The 25,721-nt window shown below is 36.4% G+C and overlaps 3 protein-coding genes and 1 pseudogene across 4 annotated transcripts; 2 read left to right on the forward strand and 2 right to left on the reverse strand.

The window, feature by feature from the left end:
• Window positions 1-2,754: 2,754 nt before the first annotated feature.
• LOC125222676 (internal alternative NAD(P)H-ubiquinone oxidoreductase A1, mitochondrial-like) lies at window positions 2,755-5,656 on the reverse strand. Of its 2 annotated transcripts, XM_048125417.2 has the most exons (7): window positions 4,983-5,318; window positions 4,429-4,468; window positions 4,142-4,355; window positions 3,891-4,051; window positions 3,724-3,789; window positions 3,376-3,536; window positions 2,755-3,299 (listed from the first exon to the last, which is right to left on the reverse strand). In XM_048125417.2, the coding sequence occupies exons 1-7, from the start codon at window positions 5,171-5,173 to the stop codon at window positions 2,852-2,854; spliced, it is 1,281 nt and encodes a 426-aa protein (XP_047981374.1). In that variant the 5' UTR covers window positions 5,174-5,318; the 3' UTR covers window positions 2,755-2,851. The 2 variants fall into 2 exon arrangements, with proteins under 2 accessions (XP_047981374.1, XP_047981373.1); XM_048125416.2 differs by lacking the exon at window positions 4,429-4,468 and having other exon boundaries at window positions 4,983-5,656.
• A 2,806-nt stretch (window positions 5,657-8,462) lies between these two features.
• LOC125221300 (transcription factor E2FB-like) lies at window positions 8,463-13,649 on the forward strand. The gene is made up of 14 exons (XM_048123421.2): window positions 8,463-8,921; window positions 10,359-10,545; window positions 10,709-10,768; window positions 10,923-11,008; window positions 11,077-11,165; window positions 11,290-11,344; window positions 11,723-11,775; window positions 11,880-11,930; window positions 12,030-12,078; window positions 12,166-12,231; window positions 12,332-12,408; window positions 12,556-12,781; window positions 12,952-13,018; window positions 13,104-13,649. Exons 1-14 carry the CDS (start codon window positions 8,739-8,741, stop codon window positions 13,295-13,297), a joined length of 1,443 nt encoding a protein of 480 aa, XP_047979378.2. The 5' UTR covers window positions 8,463-8,738; the 3' UTR covers window positions 13,298-13,649.
• A 78-nt stretch (window positions 13,650-13,727) lies between these two features.
• LOC125221972 (putative CCR4-associated factor 1 homolog 11 pseudogene) lies at window positions 13,728-14,789 on the reverse strand (annotated as a pseudogene).
• A 5,742-nt stretch (window positions 14,790-20,531) lies between these two features.
• On the forward strand, window positions 20,532-23,164 carry LOC125218295 (V-type proton ATPase subunit E-like). Its single transcript, XM_048119930.2, has 6 exons — window positions 20,532-20,768; window positions 20,859-20,959; window positions 21,207-21,363; window positions 21,864-22,057; window positions 22,280-22,379; window positions 22,831-23,164. The coding sequence occupies exons 1-6, from the start codon at window positions 20,667-20,669 to the stop codon at window positions 22,870-22,872; spliced, it is 696 nt and encodes a 231-aa protein (XP_047975887.1). The 5' UTR covers window positions 20,532-20,666; the 3' UTR covers window positions 22,873-23,164.
• The last annotated feature ends 2,557 nt before the right edge of the window (window positions 23,165-25,721 follow it).

Consider the following 25,721-nt stretch of genomic DNA (forward strand, 5'->3'; position numbering starts at 1 on the left):
TCCAGCTTTGTTCTAGCGTTCCGCTGAAATTCCAAAGCATTGTTGAAATTCAAGTAGAATTTGGCAAGAATCGCTCGGGGCTTCATAAAATTTTTGTAGAAGCTGTTCTCCGATTTAGATATGGACGTAGTCCTAATCATCGAACCGAGTGGGAAATCTCTGAAGTACGCCGGTATCCACATCTTTCTATACTCGTACAATGTGTTGAGCCAATCAACGTCTTTCAGATCATAACGCTCAATCACTTCATTCCACTCCTCTTCGTATTCGTCGGGTTCAAGCAAGTCCGACCAAACGCAGGCATTGAATTCCTTCTTGAAATCTTCGTCCCTCAGCAACCTGCCTGGAACCTTGGCAACCAACTTGTGCATTATATGCCACATACACCATCAGTGTTGAGTGCCTACAAGAACCTCTTGAATAGCTGATTTCATGCCCAAGTCTTGATCGGTTACGATCATTTTTGGGTGCTACACCCATGCATTCGACGAAATGTTTGCACAGCCAACCAAAGCCCCTGTTTCCTCGTTGCACACCAACCCAACAGCGAATGTTACAGGTTTCCCATGATTGTCCTTTCCCGTGAAAGGTGTGAAGATCATGCCATACCTGCGTTGCACACATGTATGCAAAATTAGCATCATTAATTCTGAATAATGCATAAACAAGTAAGAATAATGTAAATGTATGGCTGTATAATGCACTTAGTAATGTACAAAAGATGGCATATAATGAACAATATAAATGATTGTAATGTATACATGTTTGTGTTGCATGTGGAGTCAAACGACACGATATCACCAAACATATGGTAGTTCATTTTCATCAAACCATCGCACCAAAAGAGGGCAACCAACTGGTTAGCAGCATTAAGTTCGTAGTGATATGTGAACACATCGGACATTTCCTTCTTCTTCGCCATGTCGTCCAACACCATCTCCACGTTACAACCGTTTGCGTATGCTTTGATGCCTCGCGAAGTGTTCCTGATATCCCCGACATTGCAACGGACAAGTTCAAACCCACCGAGAATTTCCTTCAATACCTTAAGGTATTGAAGGAACAAAACGTATAGAACAAAACGTATGAGATTAATAATGAACATGTCAAGTACGTAAATTACCTTCTTCCATTGTTGAAGAAAACGAGAAGGAATCGCAACTTCTACAATAAAACCGAATTTGTAAGAGGTTAAAAACCAAAATCTGGATTTAAGAAGAAGTAGAAAACCGTATGTTCTTCAATGGAGAATATTAGGAGAATAAAAGATGGATGAGAAGAAAGATTAATTGTATCGTAGAAAATAAACGTTGAAATCCTAAGATTGAGAAAATCAAGCTACTTACCATAACTGAATCAAATGTGTATGACAATTACACCCTTTTCGTTTTTTATATGAATAAAATTTAATTAATCAGGTTCTATTTTGGGCCATTAGATCTTTAAACTTAATGGCCAAGATTAAAAAGGTATTTAGAACATTAAACCAAAAAAGGATATGAATACATCCCAAGTTTACGGCACACACATTAAACATGATTGATCATTATATATGTATCTAAATATACATATACTATATAATAAATCATATCATACATATTTCTATATAAAATAATTACGAGGTAAGAGCGGAGGGTTATCAATACACCCCAATTCTAATTCTTTATTGAAATCAATCCATCACGGTATCGTCTTTTATATTAGAATCCTTAATATTTAATATAAACTTATCCTTATAATTAAACCAATAGATATATTGATCATATAATAATATAAATATTGTTACAGTAACCCCAAATAAATACCTAATATTCTTTCTTTATTTCTCGTTTCACACCTACACAAAAATCTCAACTAAAGAACATATTTTGACAGAGCATTCAACTCACCAATTAAAGAAGGGAACGCAGATGCCTTTCTTTTTCGAATTTTGTTTAATAAGTTTATTTTATTATGGGTTGTTTTATCATTTTAAAATTCATAACCTTGTCAAAATTAGTTAAATTCATAACTTAAAATACTTTAATACTACTAACTGATTCTAATTATCATATCACATACTCCTATTATACTTATGTTTTTGTTTAATATTTTTTATTTACAAAAATATAATTTGATTTGATTTGATACATTAAGTTTTAGTTAATTAAAGGGAGTGAGAATAAAGTATGAGATAAAATTCAGTAGATAGATTAAGAGAGAATAAAGTAGGAGATAAAATAAAATATTAAATAGAGAGTAAAGTAGGAAATAAAGATTAAGTGTGTTGCTTTTTGCTATATATATGTAAATGATTCAACTATAATGAGACAGTACTAAAATGAATACACTCAACCATGATAGGACGGATGGAGCACATTTTTTTCTTATCTATTCGTTACTGCTATTAATGCTTCAAAATCTTACAATAATTTTTTAAAAAAATTTGTTAAGAAACCTTTAGTTAGATAGTTCGACTATGAAATTCAATATAGATGATAAAAATAGTATAATAGTATTTTTTATAATAAATAGAGTGATAGATTTAAAATTAAAATTAGTTTTATCTTGTGAAATGAAAAAAACAAGTACTAGTATTTCTCAGTTGTTGGTTAAAAAAAGGGTTGTAAAATGGAAAAAGAAAGCTGTATGAAAAGGAAAGCATCGTGTAGTTTTAGTGAAAAAAGAGCCTAGTGACAAAAAGAAAGCAAAAATAAGTAATATTGTGAAAGAAAAGAGCTAGTGGGAAAAAAAAAACAAAAAAGATAGTACTCCTATAAAGAAGATGAACACTTTTATTAGAGAGAGAGGGAAAAAAAAATAGTTGATATTAGCAAAATAGCATATATAGAATACATGTGATATGGGAGACTCAAAGCCGACTAATGTCACGACCAAACACCAAGGTGGTAACCCAGTTGAAAAACACATAGAATCTGTTCCTCCAGCTTATAACCCGAGTCAGATACGCCGACCGCCATATAAAAAAGCTGCTGAATCCGGCCATCGACACCCCTTTCGCCTCCTTGCTCTGCCTCAGATCCACTAGGGCCTTGTACCTCCCTATTGTCGCCATGCTCCCTAGATGCTTGTACACAAAAACCTCCCCCAAATCCAACCCCTTTGCACAATTAGCCCGTCCCCCGCCACTCTTCCCCACGTTGTTCAACACTTGCGCCAGATACTTCCCCTGTCTCTCTGCCACCTGGGCTAACGCTGGAAGAACAGTCTTCCCCGTGCTTTCCAGAAACCCACTGCAGTCCCCAATGGCAAACACATCCTGCACCGAAGGGACTCGTAGCCATTCATCAATCCCAATCCTGCACCATCAGCATTCAATTTTTACCATATCTAATCATTTCAGCATCTTCAAAATAAAATGTGCAACTTCTATACCTTCCACCGGCTTTAGGAACTTCGAGGCTCTTGACAAACGACGAAGGACCGACCCCTGTGGACCACACCAAAACCCCATATGGGATATCAGTACCATCATTGAGAATTATTTTATCCGGCTGGACGTCCTTCACTATTCCACGGACAAAATTGACTCCTGACTGAGAAAAGAAACTGATATATCAATCAATATTATATAAACATAGATGCAGAACCTCAAAACAGCATGTTCAAGGGAAAACAAGAAACAGAAGAACTTTATGCTAAATAATAAGCACATAATGACCAGTGATCAAGGTTGGTATTTAGTGAATGAAGTCTGTGAATAATCACATTAATTCCCTTTACCTTAGTCAACTGCTTAATTGCATACACTCTAAGGCGGTCGTCAAAGGATGACAGTATCTCATTTGCCTGCAGAATGGGAAATATGAGATTAAGGATACAACATCCAACTAGAATGCATTTGATTCCATCCATTATAGATGGGAGGGTGAGCGGTGTGACAGACTAACCTCAACCAATGTAACATGAATATAATCCTTCACGTGAGAATATTTTTGGTGAACATCCTTCTTGATGAAGTCGCTAAGTTCACCGCTAAATTCAACTCCTGTTGGACCTCCTCCAACTACAACACAATGCAGGAGCCTCCGCTTCTCTTCCTCAGTTACTCCTATTTTGACAAACACTCTAAATAAATTTTTTGAAATTATTTCACTTCGATATAGTACAATGAAGACTTAGCAGGCTTGACATGTCATGCCTGGCACATCCGACAACATCAGATTCAGCAGCAGTTTCCTGCGGATCTCCTGAGCATGATAGACTTCACGAAGAAAGGTCGCATGTTCTCTTGCGCCCTTGATGCCAAACGTGGACGCCTCTGCTCCAGAAGCAATTACTAGTTTGTCATATGAAACTTTGAAGTTCCACGGCTCCAAGGTATTAACACCTTCGGTTACAGTTTGGCAGTGAACCTAGCATGAAATTTGGGATTAGCGAACAACAGCTGACGATAGTTACAGGAAAAGTCGATATATAACAACGTACCTTTGTGGAAAGTGTCCTGACAATTGGTAGTAGATTTATCCTAGATGAGTTATGTCCAAGTTTTACAACCAAGATCAGATTTTTTTCACAATGGATTCGAATAATTATATCGACCATCAAGAAGTTGGAAACTAAACTAAGAAGTGTTGTGCTATAAACCAAAAAAAAAGACTTGACCCAAACCATAATGTGGTGGGAAAGCTATTATGAACAACAACCTTAAGAAAAAGGTAACCAAAAAGACATAGATATCCAGAAATCTGTTTCATAATTACCTGCCCTCACTAATCACTTGAATTGTCACAATTGAGGTCAGGAACATAGTGCATTTGCTTTAACAGTTAACTCAATCACAATTCAAACCCAAAAATACCGCTTCCAACAGTAAGGGGATGATGTGTGAGTTCACTATTTAATGGTATATACTCTAACCAACAGAATCAGAAAAGATTCCCCCTCTCGAAATTCATCATAATAGAACACAATTGCAGAAGAAATTAAATTAAATCAATCCAGAAAATTAGAAATGGAAAAATGAATCTGAGCGATGTTACCTGGTGATTCTGAAAATCGATCCCCATGCAATTAGCGAGGAAGAAAAAAGAACCGGGCTCGCGGGAAATGGCGGGCTGGATCCGGCCGATCGGCTCAGCGACGGACCGGAATTCGAGCGTGCCGACGCATGTGGACGCCAGGAGAGGAGTGAAGACCATGTGATTTCTGGGCGAGATGCAGACGATGTCATAGATATTAGTGTCAATATCCTTCATGAGCCTGCAGCCGGCCCATCCGGTGCCCACCACCACCACTCTCGGCTTCTCGTTGCCCTTGGTCGGCCGCGAGCCCGGATGGTTGGCCTGAATTTCGGTGCTGCTGAAATGGCGCAGCAATTGCGTGAGCGAGGGAGGAGAATGGGCCAGCAGCGCCGCCGGTTTGCGCTGCGGCGGTGACTGTTTAACTAGGTGGATGAAATTCCTGAACCACGGCATGGCTGATTGATGATTGATTGATTGATTGATAGTGATCTGAGATTGCGAGTGGTTTTTAATTTTTATTCCATGGGGTTGAATAGAAGAATCTCCATGAGTTTCGGAGAGTGGAAAGAAAGAGTCTATGGAGGCGCGAGGGAGACGGCGGCTGAAGTAGGTGGCAGTTTTGGGGGTCAACACACGGCACCTTTCTCTACTTTCTTATTATTATCTCCGCATCGTGGTCACAGATATTCCTATTTTTCTATGCATATCTCTTTCCTCTCTTCAATTAATTCACTAACAATTCGACTAACCGTATTAAATGTGCATACTCATAACTCAAAATAAATACTATATAATGCCTATTTTTCGATGCGGTATTCAATTTTATTGGACAAGTTAAACTCCTACACGATAAATACTAGCTAGATCAATTGTTATACCCATATTTATACAATAATAAGCATATAAAACTATAATGATAAATGATTCGTTTATTCTTTCTGCAAATATAAAAGATAACACAAAGAAGCCCTCAGAATCACACTTAATGTCACTCCTTATAAACCAACTTTTCTGTTGATTAAAAAACGAGATCAAATTTACATTTGTCTTCATTTTTCTGTTTATTTTATATACTTTTGAAATATCGTAGCCATCAATTTACATTGATATTTTGTCCAAGAGTAATTTTCACTCTCAAGGAAGCACTTGTTAGTTACTCCACTATATTAAAATCATCAAACTAGTGGCGGATCCAGGTGGGGGCGGTCGCCCCCACCATGCGACTAATTTTCCCTTATCCCGGATGTATATTTTCCATATCCGCCCCCTCCGTTGCCTTCGATGTCGCCCCGTTGATCGAAAAAAATAACCATTATCGCCTCAAGCTCAATTAAAATAACATCCACAGACTTGCTAAGTTGTATGGCATGCCTCGATCCAAAAAAGATTTCGCTGCTTTTAATATTGATAAGCTTGTTCATCTTGCTACTCTTTACCCATAGGACTTCACATGGACTCAACATACTGAATTGTTTAAACAACTTGAAACTTTTGTTGATATTGTGAGAAGAGATGCACGATTGAATGCTATTGAAGATTTGGCTAGCATATCTCAGAAGATTGTTGAAACCAAGAAAGATAAAGTTTTTTCGTTGGTTTATCGTCTGATTGAGTTGGTATTGATCTTACCCGTAGCGACTGCATCTGTTGAAAGAGTATTTTCAGCAATGAAATTTGTCAAGACTGACTTGCGGAATAGGATGGGAGATGAGTGGTTGAATGACAGTTTGGTAGTATACAATGAAAGATCCATCTTTGCTAGTGTTTCTAATGAAAGAATCTTCAAACGTTTGCAAGATATGGATACCCGTAGAAATCAGTTTGTCTCGGTTAACAGATGCTAGAGCTACTTGAATTGTAATAGACTTTCATTTTGCTAAAAAAACATATTGAAGTATTATATTTAATATTTTATTATTTTATTCCGCCCCCTCCATTTTTTAATTCTGGATCCGCCACTGCATCAAACACACATTGAGAATGAGTGGATAATAAATAGGAGTAGTATACTACATTTCTGAAAGATATTTCTAAGTTTTGGCATATACTATATCTAAATCAATTGCAGTGCATATGAATAGATACTCCACCACCATAAAACTAGCCACGCTCCTCACTCATCCAATACAATGAAAACAATGTTTTAAACCTACATAATTTTACTTCGTTAATGATTAGGAAAAACGATTAGCTCTATAATCGGTAAATGTGATTTATTGTATATTTGTATTCATATTTGTGTGAAATTAATATTCTATACTCGTACTGTAGTTTCAATTGTTACTTTTTTGATGAAACGTTTAGTGGTCTTTTACTCTTTCGTTTCAAAATCAGTTTTATTCCATTTAGACCACCTTGTCTTGTCTAAGTCTAAAGCCTCAATCAATTGCTACTTAGGCTTCGACCGCTATATGTTACAAAAAAATTTATTATCAATTAATGCACGATTTCTAGTAATTTTACAATAATGTCACAAATTCTAGAGATATCATAAACTCCAGTTTGTTGCAAAATTCGCACCCGAAAAATTTCTATTAAATGAAAGTTTACACGTCAAATATAGAAATCTTTTTTTTTTTTCATTTTAGTCGGTGTGCGAATGGAGTCCCGATTTATTTTTATTATAAATGGTCATAGAGACGCGCATTACACTAATTCATTCCACTCACATTTTTATTTAATATTAATATACACAAATAAAACTTAGAGCATCTCCAATAGCAATAGGCTAGCCACAAACTCCTCCTGCCACATCATCAGGACAAGCAACTGGACAAGCAATAGGCTAGCCATAAGCTAGCCACAACAGTCACAAATAAAAAACAACTAAATTTATAGAATTAAACACAAAATACAGAATTAAATTTACAACCCATATATGGAAAAATGCAATAATTTCATTAAATTAAAAAAAGTGCGTCCAAAAAAAAATTACATAATAAAACAAAAAAAACTATCATCTGCAGTCCTCCGCGCCCACAACTCTTCAATTAATACCTTTTGGAGTTGAATATGGACATCCACTTGGCGCATGTCGGCATGTGCCTGGAGGCGTTTAAATCACGTATATATAGTGTTTCGGAAATTAAATTTAAAAAAAAAATCCGCTGGCCGATCGCTCGCCGATCGCCAACCTACAATGGCGGCGAGCCGATCAGCCAGCGCATCGGTCAGCGCTCGCCGAAATGGCGCTCGCCGCCCACAATGGCCGGAGCTGGCCGGTCCACTCGCCGATCATTGGTGATGCTTTTATATGGAGTTCTAGTAACTTTTTTCCATCCATTTAATATTTTTTAAAATTCACGCGGCCAAGAAATGGAACTCTTAACGTCGAATCAAATATATTGATGTTGAGTCAAGTAAAACATGTCACCACAATCTCTTGGATTGGTTACAAAAAGTAATGTGTGTGTTAATCAATTGAAAATTTAATCGCAGGTAGGGGTAAAAAAGTAATAAAGTGGTTCCGTTCCCTCCACATCTATATCCGAACCAAATTCCCTCCTTCCTTTCTCTCTCTCTCTTTCCCTCGTTTTCTTCTCCATTTTCTTTCCCTCTTTTTTATTGCTGCCTCTCCCAAATCAGATCTCTCCAAAACCCTCACTTCCATTCTGCTCTCAATTCTCATCACCTTCCTCAATCCTATACCCCTTTTACCCCTTCGATTTCATTCCCCTCAACCCCCAATTCTTCACACCCGGAATTGATTGCACACTTCAGGAATTCTGTTGGTTTGTTGAGGTCTTTTTGAGCTCCAAAGAAATAGATCGAATCATGCAGCGGCAGACGCCGCCGCCTCCGACTTCGAGAAAGCAGTTGCCTTTCCCTTCCATGAAGCCGCCGTTTGGTGGAGGCGCTGGAGGAGAAGGAGGAGGCGACTACCACCACTTTGCTACTGGTGATGCTCAGCGGCCTGATCAAGAATTTTCCGAGTCCGTTGTTGTCAGGAAGCGCCCTGTGAGTGTTAAGCTCTTCTCACTTTCCTTCTTCACTTCGAATTGGCGTTTGTCGAGCATTTCTCGTTAATTATCAGTTTTAGTGGCGTCGTTGAAATGGGCCTAGAGATCTTCTTGTTTGATGTGATTCTTTCGATGCATTGACTTTTCTCAGCTCTTGAATTCTGTGAATTTAAGTAGAGCGAGATGAATTGTTGTCGGTTTTCTTGAGCATTTATTGTTTGCTTTGCAGTTATAGTAGCGTCGGTCAAATAGGAGTAGGGGTTTTTTCGTGGAGTGTGATTCTTTAGATGTACTCCATTTGATTGGCTCTGTTCCTGTATTTTGTGAATGAAGTATAGCAGACTAATGTTAACCCAATTTTTCTAGCGTATCTTCCTTACTTTTCAGTTTTAGGGACTCCGTTTATTGCAGGATCAAGTCTATTATACATGAAAAGCACTGAATTTTATTTCATTCAAGGCCATCATGGAAATTTACATTTATCTGAAAATTTTACCTATTTGGATAACAAACAAACTAAGGAAAGACATGCATAATGCAACGATTCATCAACGATGTTTTGTTTATATGTGCTGATCTACTGCTTGGTTCAGCTTTGTCTGAGTTGCTTGTTAACCTGTTATGTGCTTTCTTGTTGCATTGCACGATTGGTCATTCTTTTCACTCATTTGTTCAACATTTGCAAGTTTTGGGTGGACTTTTAACTATTGCATTGATCAGGCTCATCTAGCTCCAAGGGTACATATAAGGTTGAACCAATTGAGCTTGATCAAAACTCTGGTTGGACGTAATATCTATCATGGAAATAATTCACACTTTTCAGTTGTCCTTTTTTCTTTCTTTTGGCTTTCAAGATACAAGATTGTGTTTTTTCATTCCATGTCCCGAGAGTAATTGAAATATCTAATCAATTATGATAGTTCTAGCTCTGGTTTGTCAACGTTGTCCATCTCATCTTTTGGCCTTCTTCATTAGCCAATGACCACAATCGATTTCATTATAGAGTTCTTCGATCTTCTTTCCGTGTGTTACATAGGTACTAATCTTAATGATGTTGGTCGGCATAGGTGAGGTTTTGGGACCTGGGAACAATATTGGTTTGAATTTATGTTTCTGATTTGTGGCTTGTCCATCTGTGCTACTAATCTAACTAATAAAATTAGAGTGTTGTTCCTTGGCATTTTTTAGTTTTGAAAATAACCGGGCTATCCAATCTATGGAAACAGCTAAATGTTACCTACTTTTTATTGTCATGCTAAATAAGCATGTAGATCCAGTTTATCATTTATAGTCATGCTAGAATAATGTAGTGTTTTCCTTAACATATCATTTATGGTCCTTGGTGACTCCTCTATTCTTGTGAGAAGCTTAATTTGTTGAGGGGTAATGTTTTCTGTTTTGCTGATTTTGCCTTTGCTTATTTCTTGTCTGGAAGCCACTAAAGCGAAAAACTGGGGTAGCAGAACCTGAAGCGGAACGTGCTGACCATAATGCAGGTCCTGGCAATGTTACTATCCTGAAAGGTCCCTTTCAGACACCACCATCAACAAAACCAGGAAAACAAAGGGTTTCAAGGGCAAAGGCCAACAAGGCTGCATCTCAGATTCCCATGCCAAATGTTGGTAAGTGGGAGTTTGATCAAATTTTATCTCGTTAAAATGCCGTAGCAATATCTTTTTCAAACTCACTGAACTGTATTTCACGAATACTCCTAGCATACTTTTATTTTGTTCAATATTTTTCCACTTGAGCTAGGTATTAATAATTCTTAAACATGTTTTGCAGGGTCTCCTAGTGGAAATAATCTCACCCCTGTTGGTTCTTGTCGTTTTGATAGCTCACTGGGTAAGAGAAATATCTGTGTGTTATTTTGCTATCATTCCCCCTCATCTGTTTTTGGGTTCATGTGTTTACGTGACTCTCAGTTAAAACTCTTCCAATCCAAATTCATTCTGCTTATCAGAAGATGAAGTCATTAACAAATATATTATCCTCTCAGGTCTCTTGACAAAAAAGTTCATCAATCTAATTAAACACGCAGAAAATGGTGTTCTAGATTTGAATAAGGCTGCAGAAACTTTAGAGGTAATTGTGTTGGTAAGTAACACTTCACTTTAATCATGTTTGTTACTGACATAATTTTCATTCAACAGGTACAGAAGAGGCGTATATATGATATTACTAATGTTCTTGAAGGAATTGGTCTTATAGAAAAGAATCTCAAAAACAGAATTCAGTGGAAGTATGAAAAGTCTCTTCCAATAGCTTTAAATTTAATTGTCTTCTGTTTTGTGCCATTAACATTTCACATGCCCTTGAGAACCACTAAGATAACACCATTACTGATTTTCCCTCCTATCTGACAGGGGTTTAGATGTAGCAAGACCAGGGGAAGCTGATGAGAGCGCACCTGCTTTACAGGTACTTGGATATTAAATGGACAAATTGTATAGCTGCACAAAATTTTCTTTTGCCATTTCACCTCACTTTCATTGTCCTTTTAACTCACTGTTTCTTTGCGATTTCCATTTCTGGTTTCTCATACCATCTGGATTGTCCCATCCTTAATGTTATTGATGAGTCTAAGTACCTGAGTAGAGCTAAATATCTTTGCATCATGGGAATGGAACCCATTATGTAGTAATAACGTATAAGAACATTTATGTAATTTCTATGGCAACCACTACATCCCACTGAAACCTCGAGCAAACATTATTGTATTGTATGGACTACCTCAATGCCACAAGTCATATTTTGAATGACAATAGATATGTCTTTGAATCTACTTGCTTTCTTCAGGAAGAGCTTGAAAATCTGAACATCGAGGAGTGCAGATTAGATGACCGCATAAGGTTATAACTTATTACCAAGTGCTTCTAACACTCAATTTCATAAATGTACTTTTTCATTTACTATTGAGAGTGCTAGTGCTCTAATAAATTATCTTTCATTTCAGAGAAATGCAGGAAAAATTGAGGGGCCTGAGTGAAGATGAAGGCAATGAAAGGTAACATACTGGTCTACCTATTTTTCATGGAACTAAACTATTTAAGCTGAATTGGGGTATGGTTTTAAGTGTTTAACCACTTACCGCATGTCTTTCTAGGTGGCTTTTTGTTACAGAAGATGATATAAAATCCTTACCCTGCTTCCAGGTATGAGCTTGACAACTATATTATGTACCCTAACCTATATGTTGAATCTTTTCGATCTAAAATGAAGTTATGTTGTGTATCTTCCAGAATGAAACTCTTATAGCAATTAAAGCACCTCATGGCACTACTTTAGAAGTTCCAGACCCTGATGAGGTATATTTTTTTATCTTTACTTCGTTGGAGTTGCTTGGACAATACAATGAAACAGTTCCAATGTATCTATTTGTTAACATCGTTTCTCAACCTCCCACAGGCAGTTGATTATCCACAGAGAAGGTACAGAATAGTTCTTCGGAGCACAATGGGGCCTATTGATGTTTACCTTGTCAGGTATGTTTCATTTTTCCTCCTTTAGCTTCCCTAGGGAAAGAGTATGCTACAGCTCATCAAAATGTAGCTTGATCTGATGTGTCCTAAATATTTATTTAATTTGGAGTTTATTTCTTGTTATTCTTCTTTCCGACCCCCGATTTTCAGCCAATTTGAGGAAAAATTCGAGGAGATTAATGCTGTCGAAGAACAACCAAGCATTCCTGCTGTGCAGGGAGTAGAGGCTAATAACTATGCTTGTGTACCATCTCCAAGGCCAGAAATCGGAGGAAGTGAAACTGCTATTCAGGGAGTAGAACCTCAAATTAGCTCGGATGCGAGCACATCACATGATTTCGTCAGTGGAATCCTCAAGATAGTGCCGGAAGTTGATGTAAGTCACTACAGATAAAAATGATTTTAGTAAATGCTGATACAAGAAAAGAACAGGCTCACATATATACTCTTCTTTGTGAAGCTATGTATAGCAATGAACTGCAGCAAATCTGAAAACATGAATTATGCCTTCTCTTCTAACTCTACTCTGATATCTGATTTCTGCAGAGTGGTGCTGATTACTGGCTTTCGTCGGATGCGGATATAAGCTACACTGACATGTGGAGCATAGATTGTATCCTATTATAATTAATTTTTTTGCTCTGTTTTAGTTTTCATTCTTATCCAACACCACCACATTCCATGACTTCCCATCATAGCTGTCATTGACTGGGAGAGCTTGGACGTGCCAGATTATGCCGCAGCAGGTATCACCACCCCACGAGCCCAAACTCCAGCACGAAACACAATTGCAGCATCTCCAATTCAAGCTACCCCGCCTTCTGCTTTGCCACCGGACCAGGTTCCACCAGAAACCACAAAGCCTCCTTCAACCAGGCCGACCGGGATTTGATAATGAATTCAGAAGAAGACTTTCTGTTGTACATTAGAGAGAGTTAAAATGTTGGTCATCTCTACCAATAATGTAGATATGTTTGAGCAGAGTAGCAAGGCGGATGGCATTCTTGGCTGTTCAGCTTCAAAATTAGACGGTACAAATGCAGTAGCAATAAATCACTACTGGTGTGAGAATCTATATTATGTACATTATCATCACTCACCCTAATTTCCTAGGCATTTTTTTCTTCTTGTAATATAGGTTGATGTTCTTGGTGTTTAGCATTCAGATTTTGAGATCTCTATGACCATCCATTTATATGATTGGTTTAGAATAAATTCTTCTAGATCACAATATTTTTGGGTTACATATTCTGAGTCTATTACATTTTCTTGATTTATGAATTTTTGTTAGATATTCGAAAATAAAGTTAGTGGGCAAAGAGTGGGAATGAAAAAGCCTTAATAAAATATTGAAAAAATATATAACTATGCAGCAAACAAAGTGACGAAACTCCTAATCCTAAAATCCTAGTCCACTAAATACTAGTACTACTTAAATCAATCAGTACACTTGTAATTCTAATCCATATAACACCCCTCCGTATTGTTGATGAGACTGCTCCGGAAAATAAACCTCCTTCATCCTCATAAAAGCGTGACACGTCAGCAAGCTATCGGAACCGGCCTGATGGCAGTTTCCCACAACCCGGTCGACCTTGAGGGCCCGGGCCACCCGGTCCAAACCCCCGTGGAGGGCCCCACTCCCACAGAAGCGCATCAGATGCTTCACGTCGTACACGTTGCTCCCGAAGAATGCCGCCAGCACGCACAGGAACTCGCTCAGCGTGGCCGGGAGCGGCCGCCCCGTCAGGACCTTCACCAGGTACCCGAAGTCGTAGGCGCTGTGGAAGGTCACCCAGCTCACAGCGTCGTTGCACACCACCCCGGACCCCATCATCAGCTCAGCGAACCGGACCGAATCGATCCCCTTAGAGCGGTTCGCGTCGAAGTCGATTCCATGGGAGCGGAGGAGCTCTATCGACTCCGGAGCGTGGGGGTGGATTGCGGCGTCGAAATCGGAGAAGTTGAACTGCCAGATGCCGGGGGCGGGGAGGTTGCCGGAGGGATCAGTGAGGGTGAGGCCGAGTTGGATGAGGTTTAGGGCATCGACGTTTGCCTTGAGAATGTGGTAGTGGTCGGCGGGGAGGCGGCGGTCGGCCTTGAAGATGACGCCGGGAAACTCGGTGTCCATGGAGATAAAAGGGTAGGTGTCGATTAGATCCGAGATGATCGCGAATTCGGATTCCAAATTGTCGGACCATACCTCCCTGATCTGTATAGGGTTGGTAGGGCTTTCGGCCGCCATCGGTTGCGCATAAAATTGAAATTGAAAATTGCTGAAATCGGAGAGGGGAAGGGGAGGAGGATGTTCTAAACCCTAGAGAGAGGGAGAGGGTTGATGTTGCTTATTTATTGAGAGAGTGGGACGAATGGGGGCGTCCACTGTATTGAAATACAGCTTTATTCTGCGTATACAAATAATTTTTCAGAATACAATATATTTTAATTTAAATAAGGTGGCCCTACCACTGCGCTTAACCTCTTTTGCTAATTTTGGCTAAAAGACAAATTCATAGTATTATTGTACACTTAACAATTCAATGATTCTGATGTGGACGTTTTAAAAGATAGTATGAGCAGTAACTTCTACGTCCTCCATCCCGGCTAAAACGACAGATTGCTTAGCCGGCACGAGATTTTATTAGTTATTGTTTAAAGTGATTAATTGGAGAGAGAGAAGGTGAGTGTAAGTATTAAAGTAGAGAGATAAAAAAAGTGGAATATTTTAATAGGAGTGAGAAAAAGTGGTTGAGTGTATTAATTGGAGAGAGAAAGTTACCAAAAAAGGAAATGTGTCATCTTAGTTGGGACAAATTAAAAAGAAAAATGTGTCATCTTAAGCGGGACGGAGGGAGTAGTAAATATAAAAATCTCATTTCTTTTCGATATAAATTTTAATAAATGTTAAGAAAAATAAGTGAAAAAAAATTAATTGAATATAAATCACACTTATATATTAATTTTTAAGTTATTGTACTTTATTCGTTCTATAATAGTGGAAGTATTTCTTTTCAAGAAAATGATGTATAAAAGTATTAAATAAAAAGATAATAAAGCAAGAGAGAAAAAATAGAGATAATAAAGTAATAAAAATGGAAAGTAAGTGAGAAAATTGTGTTGACTTTTATTAAAAAGGAAAATGACTCAACTATTATCGAAGATACTAAAATGAGAAAATGACTTCACTACTATGAAACGAAAAGAATATGTGAGGAATTGAGTTGGTAGGAACGTGTGGCCTCTTTACCATTTATAGTAATTATGAATTGGATTCTTATTTGCGGACAGATCAAAATGAGAAAACGAGACTCCTATTCGCGGACGGGGTAGGATAAAAATAGACTATACCGTATTTATTTTTCCATCTGTTCCTGAAAATAGTTTATATTCCCTTCGTCCCCTGTTAATTGGTACTCCCTCCGTCCCGTAGTATTAGACTCACTTCTTTTGGGCACATGATTTAAGGAATTGATATTAAATAATTAAAGTGGAGAGAGTAAAGTATGAGAGAGGAAAAAGTAGGGGAGAGAAGAGAGAAAAAAGTAGGTGAAGAATAAAATAAGATAGAAGCTTTTTGCTAAAAAAGGAAATGAGTCTAATATGTTGGGACATCCCAAAAAGGAAAGTTGGTCTAATACCTTGGGACGGAGGGAGTACCATTTGACTTGACATGAGTTTTAAAAAAATGTAATCTAAAGTGGGTAGAAAAAATTAGTGAAATGTGTGTCCTACTTTTATATATTAATTTTATAATATAATATGAGTTGAATGAATTAGTGTTGAGGTTCATTACCAGAAGTAGTAAAATACTCCCTCCGTTCCACAGTAATAGAGGCGTTTCGTTTTGAGCTCTCGTTTTGAAAAAATGATAATAAATAGTTAAAGTGTAGAAAGAGTAAAGTAAGAGAGAGAATAATGTAGTGAAGAGTCTTCTCTACAATATTCTCTCTCTTACTTTACTCTTTCTCCACTTTAACTATTTATTATTATTTTTTCAAAATGAGTGCTCATAACGAAACGCCTCTGTTACTATAGAATGGAGGGAGTATAAGAGTGTCGACTAATGAGGAACGGATAAAAAAGGAAATTGGTATCAATTAATTGAAAAGCAGGGAGTATTTACTTATTAAAATATTTTCTTCTTCATTTTTATTTTATTATTTATAGGTTTCATTATCAAATAGCTCTATTTCCATCACTCTATTTCTTTCCCATTCTCTATTCTCTTTTACCTTAGTAAGTATGTATTAAAACTCATATAATCCTCAAATTATCTTTCTTATAACAAAGGGAGTACTGTATTATAATAATTTTAATGTATAATAATGATTGAAATATTTTCAATTATTTTTGTAGAAATCTTTAATCTAAAATTTCGAAATTTAAGATAAGTGCTGAACAAATGATCAAATAAATACTTTATTGGGAATAAAGATAATACGACATCAATCTATTAAAAATAATCTAATTTTTCTGTTTCAATATTCACAAAATAATCTTATCCAAAAATGGTAAATTTCTCTCAAACTACATTATTATGTCCACCTTTTCTCATTATCTCTCATACTATCCATTTTTTTAATCACTTTTATACTTTACCTTTTTTTATTTTACTAATTTTTTTAAAAATCGATATCTGCAATATGAGACTAAATTATTTTTAATTTAAAAATTAAAATTAATTAAAACTAAAATTAAAACCTGTTTCATCTACGTATAAGCAAGTAATTTTTAAATTAAAATAATTAAAAATTTTAATTATATATATTTGAACTTCTGTCCTTGATCTACTCCATAGAATATCCTCCATATTTTGCTGGGGGTCTCTCAACGTGGCTTCGCTAATCGCCGTGATTACATGTACAAACGATTGCCATATTTTTATTTTGCAGAAAATTTGAGATTCCAGAATTTTGAATGCTGAAAATGGAAATTATAGTTTTTTTTTTCAATTTATTTTGTATCCAACGCTAAATACTAAATATTTTAGATATATCTATGGAAAAGTAATCTTATATTCAGTTATTAAATTTCAAATATTATATTTACGTGTTTGGGGTAGATACGAAAAGTAATCTTATTTTCAGTTATTAAATTTCTGTTTTTCGTTTAATTATAATAAAATAAGAAAGTAATCTATTCCTATAATATGGATAGTTACGTAAATAATTTTTTTTTTCTCCATTCCAACTTATGTGTTCCTTTTTCGAATCCAGGATTTTTAACATTGCCTCTATTAGTATTTTTTTTCTACTACCGCCTTCATTTAAGTATTTATTATAATTTTTCTAAAATAAATATAGAAAATGAAATGACTCAACTATTGAAGGAAATAATTATCAACAAATTTTCCTCCTTCCACTGTTCAATTTACTCATCACATTCTCTAACTTTTTATTAACTACGATACCGTAACTTAATTATCGAATTCTACTATTTCATTTTTTATTCCAATTTAATCTCTATATGTGAATTAAATTTACACGCACTAAATTAGGTGTCCCGATCTGGGCGTTTCATAATTTCTCCGGATTTGCTTCAACTTTTTTTACTGGTTTTGGTTTCTAATTATGTATGTATACTTGTGTGTGTTTGTTCACCCACACCGATAAAGAAGAAAATTTAACAATTGCATGATTTAAAGATTAATTTTCTTCATTTACCATTTCATAAAAGATTTTGGACACTATCTATTGAGATACTTGTGGACTGTTGTTATGTATCGTATATTTAATGCGCTTTATGTGTCGTGATCTTTTTACTCTAGGGAGAATCTGCAATCAATAACGATTATCAATTATCATTATCTATCTTTTTCCTTTTTCAATCAATAATATTTTGCTACTCCATTATCTTGGTTGTGGTAATCAAGAATGTTTTATTATAATTATTATATCATCTAGTAACATTTTTCATTTTGTGAAATAAGAAGAGTTGATTTGAGAATTGAGATAGCTCACGGAAATGATATAATCAAATAGTATGTTTTTTTTTAATATCTTTTGGCCGACTAAAGTCACTGAATAGATTATTTGTTACTCCCTCCGACCACGAAAATTCGTCCCGGTTTGATCGGACACGGGTTTTAACAAATGTAATGGAAAGTGAGTTGAAAAAGTTAGTGGATTGTGGGTCCTACTTTTAAAGTATTAGTTTTATAATAAAATGTGAGTAGGAATGAGTTAGTGGAATATGAGGTCCACTATCAAAAATGGTAAAAGTGAAATGGGATAAATTTTGGGGGACAGACGGAAATGGAAAACTGGGACAAATTTTCGTGGACGGAGGGAGTATTTATTTTTATAAATATTCTATTTCTTATTTCATGCAAATAATAATTTAATTTAATAAAGAGATTTTGATCCAAGAAAGAAGTGGTGTTCTTTTGAGTAGATTCATAGATAAATCATCCTTGTGAGATGAATGTTCTTCATACTTGTAATCTAGAGCTAGCAAAGAGTTTGTTTGTGATTCACTCCAATCCGAGTGCATCAAATCAATACAAATCCATCTCTTCATCCGTGTATGTAGGCAATTGTACGTTTTCTTGATCCATTAAGCTTTATTTTCATCATTGCTACAAGAGAAACCATACATCGATCTGAACCGTTGAGGCATTAAAAGAGAGGTTAAGGGTTGAGATTAAAAGGAAGTTTTTAAAGCTGAGTTAACACTTAACAGCTTGAGGCAACGGATTTTTGGGATCAAGCCATTCTTTTGAGGATTTTAAGAAGTGTGCATCATCTAAAGCTCGGAGTGAGAAGGAACCATATAAAAAGGGATCCAAAACAGTGGCTAACACACATTACACGTTTTGTTCATAAAAAAAGAGAGAGTAGTTTGTATTCTTCACTTGATTAATTATGTGAGTGAATTAGATTAGAGGTGAAATGTTGCTACTGGAAGAAGTTCTTGAGTGATCCTATGTACTCCCTCCGTCCCCGATTAAGAGTCACACTTTTTTCATTTCGGTTCGTTCCCAATTAAGAGTCACACTTCATTTTTACCGTAAATAGTAAATAGGTCTCACATTCCACTAACTCAATTCATTCACATTTTATTATAAAACCAATATTAAAAAATGGGTCCTACATTCCACTAACTTTTTCAACCAACTTTTCTTTACATTTCTTAAAACTCGTGCCCGGTAAAAGTGTGACTCTTAAGCGGGGACGGAGAGAGTACTATTTTGTAATCGTCTCATCATCTCTTTTGCTCGTGGACGTATGTTTTACAACCGAACCACATAAATCTTGCTTGCTTCATATACTGTTTCATTGTTTTTCAACCGGATCAATTTCATAACAAGTACTACACTGTAGTAAGCTGCCCTTTTAATTAACTGACAAGAGCTATTTTTCTGAGACTGATTTTAAATTTTGGTTACTGCCTTGCTTCCTATTCTATTTCAGGGAACAATACAGCAATTTTAAATGTGGACAAAGATCTCAATTTCTCATATGAAAGATGTTTGATTAGGTAATTCTACTTTACTAGGAGTATTACATTGCTTAATAATCGGTATAACATGAATTGTGCCACTGGTGGAGCGAGGAGCCCTACACTTAATTTTTAGGCATGTATTTCAATGATTGCTTCTTCTTTTACCTTACAAGTTCGTGTAAGCTAGAATAGATGGTTTATTTGTTTTAGCATCTCAAGCCTTGTTGATTTAAGATAAATAGACTCTCCTTTTCTATTTGAAGCTTTAGAGTACCTAGAGATAGTCCAAGCCTCCAAGGTTTAGTGAACCAGCAGTTAACTGTGATATCGAAACCGCCGGTTACGATTTAGAACAGAAACAACGACATTAAAATGGAATCGTAACATTTTGAATCACGGATCGATTTAGGTTCAAAAAATCCAAAACCAAAACCGTGCCAGAACCGCAAAAAATTATCGAAAAACCGTGAAATCGCATCGGACCGCGAAAAACCGCCGGGAAATCGACAGTTCAAACTGTCGGAAAACCGACAGTTTTTTTCAGAACCAGCGGTTCCTGAAAGCATGTCTAATTTAGACATTTTGAAATATGAAATATCTTTGGTCATATAGGACTTATACGCAAAAAATAAAATATGACTCCATATATTAGCAAAAACAGCATCGTGCATCACATGAATTTTTTACTGAATAATTGATCAATTATCTGTCACCGTCACAATCACCATCATCTAAAATTTAATCCTCTGCCATCCCGCGATCCCTACTTCACCATTCTCCAATCCGACTCAAATCATCAACCCCATCCGCATCCAAAGATGAACGACGCCGATGTATCCAAGCAGATCCAGCAGATGGTCTGCTTCATCCGCCAAGAAGCGGAGGAGAAGGCCAACGAGATCTCCGTCTCTGCCGAGGAAGTACGCACCGATTTTTCTCATCAGACTGGCTTAGTTTTTTTATCAATTTTTCTGCCATTGTAGGTTGATTTTATTTTGTTGATTCTGTAGGAATTCAATATTGAGAAGTTGCAGCTGGTAGAAGCCGAGAAGAAGAAGATCAGACAAGAGTATGAGCGCAAAGACAAACAAGTCCAAGTTCGGAAGAAGATGTGAGCTCATTATTTTAGATTAATGTCTTACTCCTACTATGTAGAGAGTAATTGAATGATCCATTCTCCAAGCAAATTACAAATCTAAATTGAGTATTGCGTGTAATCGTTTCTTATATTAATATTATGCTTAAGATGGTTGGTTGAGAGTTTTGAAGTATTCTACTGCTGGTATTATATATGGCCGCATTTTATAGTCTTGTAGATGCACAGAGATAAAATTTCTGCTCGTTTTTGGTACTCGCAGTGAGTACTCTATGCAACTGAATGCTTCTCGGCTCAAGGTTCTTCAGGCTCAGGATGATCTAGTCAATTCCATGAAGGAGTCTGCATCGAAGGAGCTTTTGAACATTGGTGTTGACCAGCAAAACTACGAGCTACTCCTCAAGGATCTCGTTGTTCAGGTTGGGCGAGCTTATTCCTCATTATATTGCAGAGTGTTGCAAAGTCCTGTTACATAGATCTTGTTTACACGAGCTATAAATGTGAATCTGTGTGGAAGCAAAGTGCAATATTCAATTTAGTAATCTACTTCATGACTATTAGCCATTCTTTAGTAGGTTGTGCATAATCCTGAAGTCTTACAAAACTATTCTAGTAGCAGGTGCTGCAACTATTTAATCCTGTTATGCAGATCATGTTTATGAGTAATGAATGTGAATGTTTGAAAGCCAAAGCGCAATATTCATATTTTTGTAATCTGCTTTTTGAATAATTGGATAGCCATTCTTTTCCTATATAGTCTTGAATTTCCACATGCTGTTTCTATCCGACAGAAACTCCAACTATGGAATCAAGTTTCAATTAGTTTATATCTGAACCCTGAATTATTTACCTGATTCTTGAACAAATTTTCAACACTCTTGCATCTGCCATTGCTCTAACGTGTATTGTTGCATTACAGGGTTTGCTGAGGCTGAAAGAGCCATCTGTGTTATTGCGCTGTCGTAAAGATGACTTGCAGTATGTGGAGTCCATCCTTGACACAGCAAAGGAGGAATATGCCAATAAGGCAAACGTTCATTCTCCTGAGATTGTTATTGACCAAGTCCACCTTCCACCTGCTCCTTCTCATCAAAATGCTCATGATCGTTTCTGGTAAATCTAAGAACTATCAAACTACTACATACTGTTGTAACAATAACATGTGAAGAATTTATGCTGATGCTGCAGCTAAGCAAACTTCAGGCTGCAATTGCTTAGTCATGTTTCTTTCCTGCTTGTTCTTAAGCGTGTAGTATATGAGCTGTTCAAGTAATTGACATTTTTTAAAATAGTAGCAACCTCAAATGTAATTCTGTTTTCTATGTTCTGTTTTAGTTCTGGAGGCGTAGTTTTGGCTTCTAGAGATGGGAAAATTGTGTTTGAGAACTCCCTTGATGCTAGACTGGAGGTTGTATTCCGGAAAAAGCTACCAGAGGTACTCCATATTCATTTTCTATGAGATAACCTTATTTCTCTTTCTATCTGTTGTAGCAATCTATATACTCAGGATTGTAAATTATGTATAAATTAGAGATCATATTTACTTTCAGGAAATCTCTTTCTTGATTGTCAGAGCGTAGTATTAAAATTCTATACAGTAACTTGCTCACTCCAGTTGTAAAGATTTGTTTTACTAAAAAATGTATTTCAACTTGATATCATGAGAGACCTACCAAATGTACATGAATTTTTGTTTCTGAATTCATACATGTGCTAGTAATGCAGTAGGAATTAAGGGCATGTAAAGGTCTATAAACGTTGTTCTCTACTGATGTCCAACTTTAACCTTGGGGGTGGTTCTTGTTCCATGGAGATGGAGTAGTATTTATTAGGAATATGATTTAACCATTTTCAGTTCTCTCACATAACCTTGAATTTGTTTGCAGATACGCAAGAGCCTATTTGGTCAGGTTGCTGCATCTGCATGATGGTTGATATCTTAATCTAATTTCCATCTTGCGTTGGTTTTCAGTCATTACAAGCTTGTTTTGGATGTTCTTGATTCTGAGTATATTGAGAGCCTGCTTTCCTTTCCGGCTTCCCCTTTCTCCCCCAAAATATCTTACTATTCGAAGGCATTGAAATTTAAGCTGTATCTGTATTCCATCATCAATAAGGTGGAGACCAACGATTTGTTGAATATATAAAATAAACAATATTGGGAGACGATGGTCTTTAAATTAATTGAGTATGAATGATAATGTTCCTTGTTCGCTTGCAGGCTTGAGACTTCTCTGAGTTATAGCTTTTGTGTTTCAAGTATACAGTAGGCCTTAGTGAGAAATTAAATATGGGAACTTGCAAGCCTCTTTTAATAGAAAAAATGTTTCATACTGTCGGCAATGTCCAGGCAGCTGCTGAACTTTCAGTACTCCAGTCAAAGCTAAATCCGTTGTTCAAATTGTTCTCATGAATTAATTAAAATGTGGACGTGCCTCACCGTAGTTAACAGTATAATAGAATGCATGACTCAAAATATGTGGAAATTTTAATTTATTTTAACATGTTCAATAATCACCAGACTTCAAAAAATTGAGATTCCATGATATTGTGCCATCCTCTTCTTTATAAAATATTGTTGGAAAATTAAATCTGAATGATGCATATTTAGTGGTTCACTACGACCATATAAAACATAATATATGAAAACCAAAATACATTCTGATTGAATTGCCACTAAGTCATCTTTGGAGCTCCACAAATTTAGTCAATCAAAAATATATTTTTCTTTTCTTTATACTTTTTCTGTTTCTTTTCTTCAATGACAATACACTAGCTTGTATAGTTGTATAGAATAGAATTTGCTAGTATGATATAGAAATAGAAGCATAGACACAACTCAAGTAGTGAAATACAAAAGCACCCCATATTCAATTCATTCCTCCTTTCTACATCTTATACATGAAGCAAAGATGAGACTGATTTTTTTTAAAGAAGAAAAGAAATAAATAGATAGAGGTGTTAATTAGGGGGTGTGAGTTGGCGTCAGGTGGTGAGTGTGATATTGAGCAAAACAGTACTCTTACACTTGGGGCACTTGGGGTGGTCCTGAAACAGCATAACATACATTAGGCAACGAGGGCATCCCACCAACATCATCGACATCGCCTCCGGGCTCGTCTCCCGCGACACACACGAGCTCTGGGGCGATATCTCCGGGGACACCACTTGTCGGTGTTCCCCTGGAGGGGACAAGTTCAGTTTCAACTCAAGTTTTGGACTCTCCCCATCACACTTCTTCATCTCTGCAGCACCTAAAATAAATATGAAAACTCTTAATAATAAAAACCAGGAGGCAGCAATTCATTCAATCCACTTGCATGATTGAATTTTTTAAGAAGAAAATGATCACAATTCAAGATTTTTTTATATACCTTGTACTAGAGAATTGAACTGCATGCAATTTGGGATTAAATCAGGCGCTGGAAGATTAATTTTCTTGATAATATATATGTATATTTGAAAATGTTGTTGTGGTTAAAGCTTTACTAGCTGTATATATATAGAGAGAGAGAGAGCATCGATATATTGGTAACAAGCCTTATTTAAATCAAGAATTGACAATGCATACGAGTAGAGTACATATTGGTGAACAGTTCTGAGAAATAAACGTGGAAGTTGAATTGAAGAAAAGAAGGTATTAAAATTTAATTGTGAGGTTTGAGAGTGTGAAAATTAATTGAAGTAAATAGATGTGCGTAATTAATGTTGGTGAAATTAGTTGGTTAACATAATTAATAGTTATGGCACCTGTGTGGGAAGCGATTCAAATAATAAACATTGATTGCGTAACTGCCATCAGATTGGAAATTAATAATGGGAAAACTATGTATCGACAGATTGTAACCCCTCAATTCCTCCTCTTCCTCTATCGTTTTGACACAACTTAGAAGAAACAATCATCCAACAATTAATATCTTCTATGACTATGAGGGAATAGGGTGCATTCTTTCTCTTTACTTTGGTTAAGACTTAAGAGTGGGATATAGAGTCGGCCTTCCTATATTCATGCACAAGGGGGGAAATTCTTTACTAACGAAAATATTGTCAATTAAAAAAAGTCAGTTGAGTTTGTACATAATATTATTGGCAATTGAAACTAAAAAAATTAAATTATAACTGTCTCACATCGGTGTCAAGAGAAAACTGAAACTAGTATATTATATATAAGTTTTATGGGCCCCTCCTACTATCACCAATTGGTTTTAGGATGGAACCCATTGATTTCTATCATGGTATCAGAGTGGGTCACCAATTGTGAGCTGAATTTAACTGACCCAACAGTATATCTGGGCCAAAACCAAAAAAAATGACTAACCAGCAGTATATCTGGACTTAAAATTTGGGCCAAGTGGTCCAACCGACTGAAAAAAATTGGGCCAAGTGATCCAATCGATTAGAAAAAGTCCAACCCCTCCAAGGTTCACCTTGAAGGGTTTGAGGGAGGGGTGTTGACAATTGAAACTAAAAAAAGTAAATTATAATTGTCCTTGGTTTTAGGATGGAACCCATGAATTTCTATCATATATGATAAGGCAATTGGTTGTTAATATCATGAATTACTATCAAACAATGAACTTCCCTATAAATTTAAAATTTGGTCGTAAAAGTCATGAACTTTGACAGTGTCTTAGAGCATTCACCGTAGGGAGCTGGGAGCCTTCCCACCGCCGTGCGGGGACAGCAGTCGGGCTCCTATTGCGATGTTGAGCCGTCTCGAGGAGTCTGAGACCACTGAGATGAAGGGCATGGCCGAGAGCGGGACGACGCCTATTGC

This window comes from Salvia hispanica, chromosome 1 (assembly GCF_029641045.1).
Source record: "Salvia hispanica isolate PSC_SH4W2 chromosome 1, Shi_PSC_v1, whole genome shotgun sequence".
Classification (NCBI taxonomy): domain Eukaryota; kingdom Viridiplantae; phylum Streptophyta; class Magnoliopsida; order Lamiales; family Lamiaceae; genus Salvia; species Salvia hispanica.

Excerpts from the sequence above, each read along its gene's own strand:
- LOC125221300 (XM_048123421.2), top strand. The coding sequence starts at position 8,739 with ATGCAGCGGCAGACGCCGCCGCCTCCGACTTCGAGAAAGCAGTTGCCT. Across the intron at positions 8,922-10,358 it reads TTGTTGTCAGGAAGCGCCCT|CCACTAAAGCGAAAAACTGG; the intron begins GTGAGTGTTAAG and ends CTTGTCTGGAAG. Across the intron at positions 11,931-12,029 it reads GAAGATGAAGGCAATGAAAG|GTGGCTTTTTGTTACAGAAG; the intron begins GTAACATACTGG and ends ATGTCTTTCTAG.
- LOC125222676 (XM_048125416.2), bottom strand. The coding sequence starts at position 5,417 with ATGCCGTGGTTCAGGAATTTCATCCACCTAGTTAAACAGTCACCGCCG. Across the intron at positions 3,790-3,890 it reads TTCATGTTACATTGGTTGAG|GCAAATGAGATACTGTCATC; the intron begins GTTAGTCTGTCA and ends CCCATTCTGCAG. Across the intron at positions 3,300-3,375 it reads GTTCCTAAAGCCGGTGGAAG|GATTGGGATTGATGAATGGC; the intron begins GTATAGAAGTTG and ends CTGATGGTGCAG.
- LOC125218295 (XM_048119930.2), top strand. The coding sequence starts at position 20,667 with ATGAACGACGCCGATGTATCCAAGCAGATCCAGCAGATGGTCTGCTTC. Across the intron at positions 20,769-20,858 it reads TCTCCGTCTCTGCCGAGGAA|GAATTCAATATTGAGAAGTT; the intron begins GTACGCACCGAT and ends TTGATTCTGTAG. Across the intron at positions 22,380-22,830 it reads TCCGGAAAAAGCTACCAGAG|ATACGCAAGAGCCTATTTGG; the intron begins GTACTCCATATT and ends ATTTGTTTGCAG.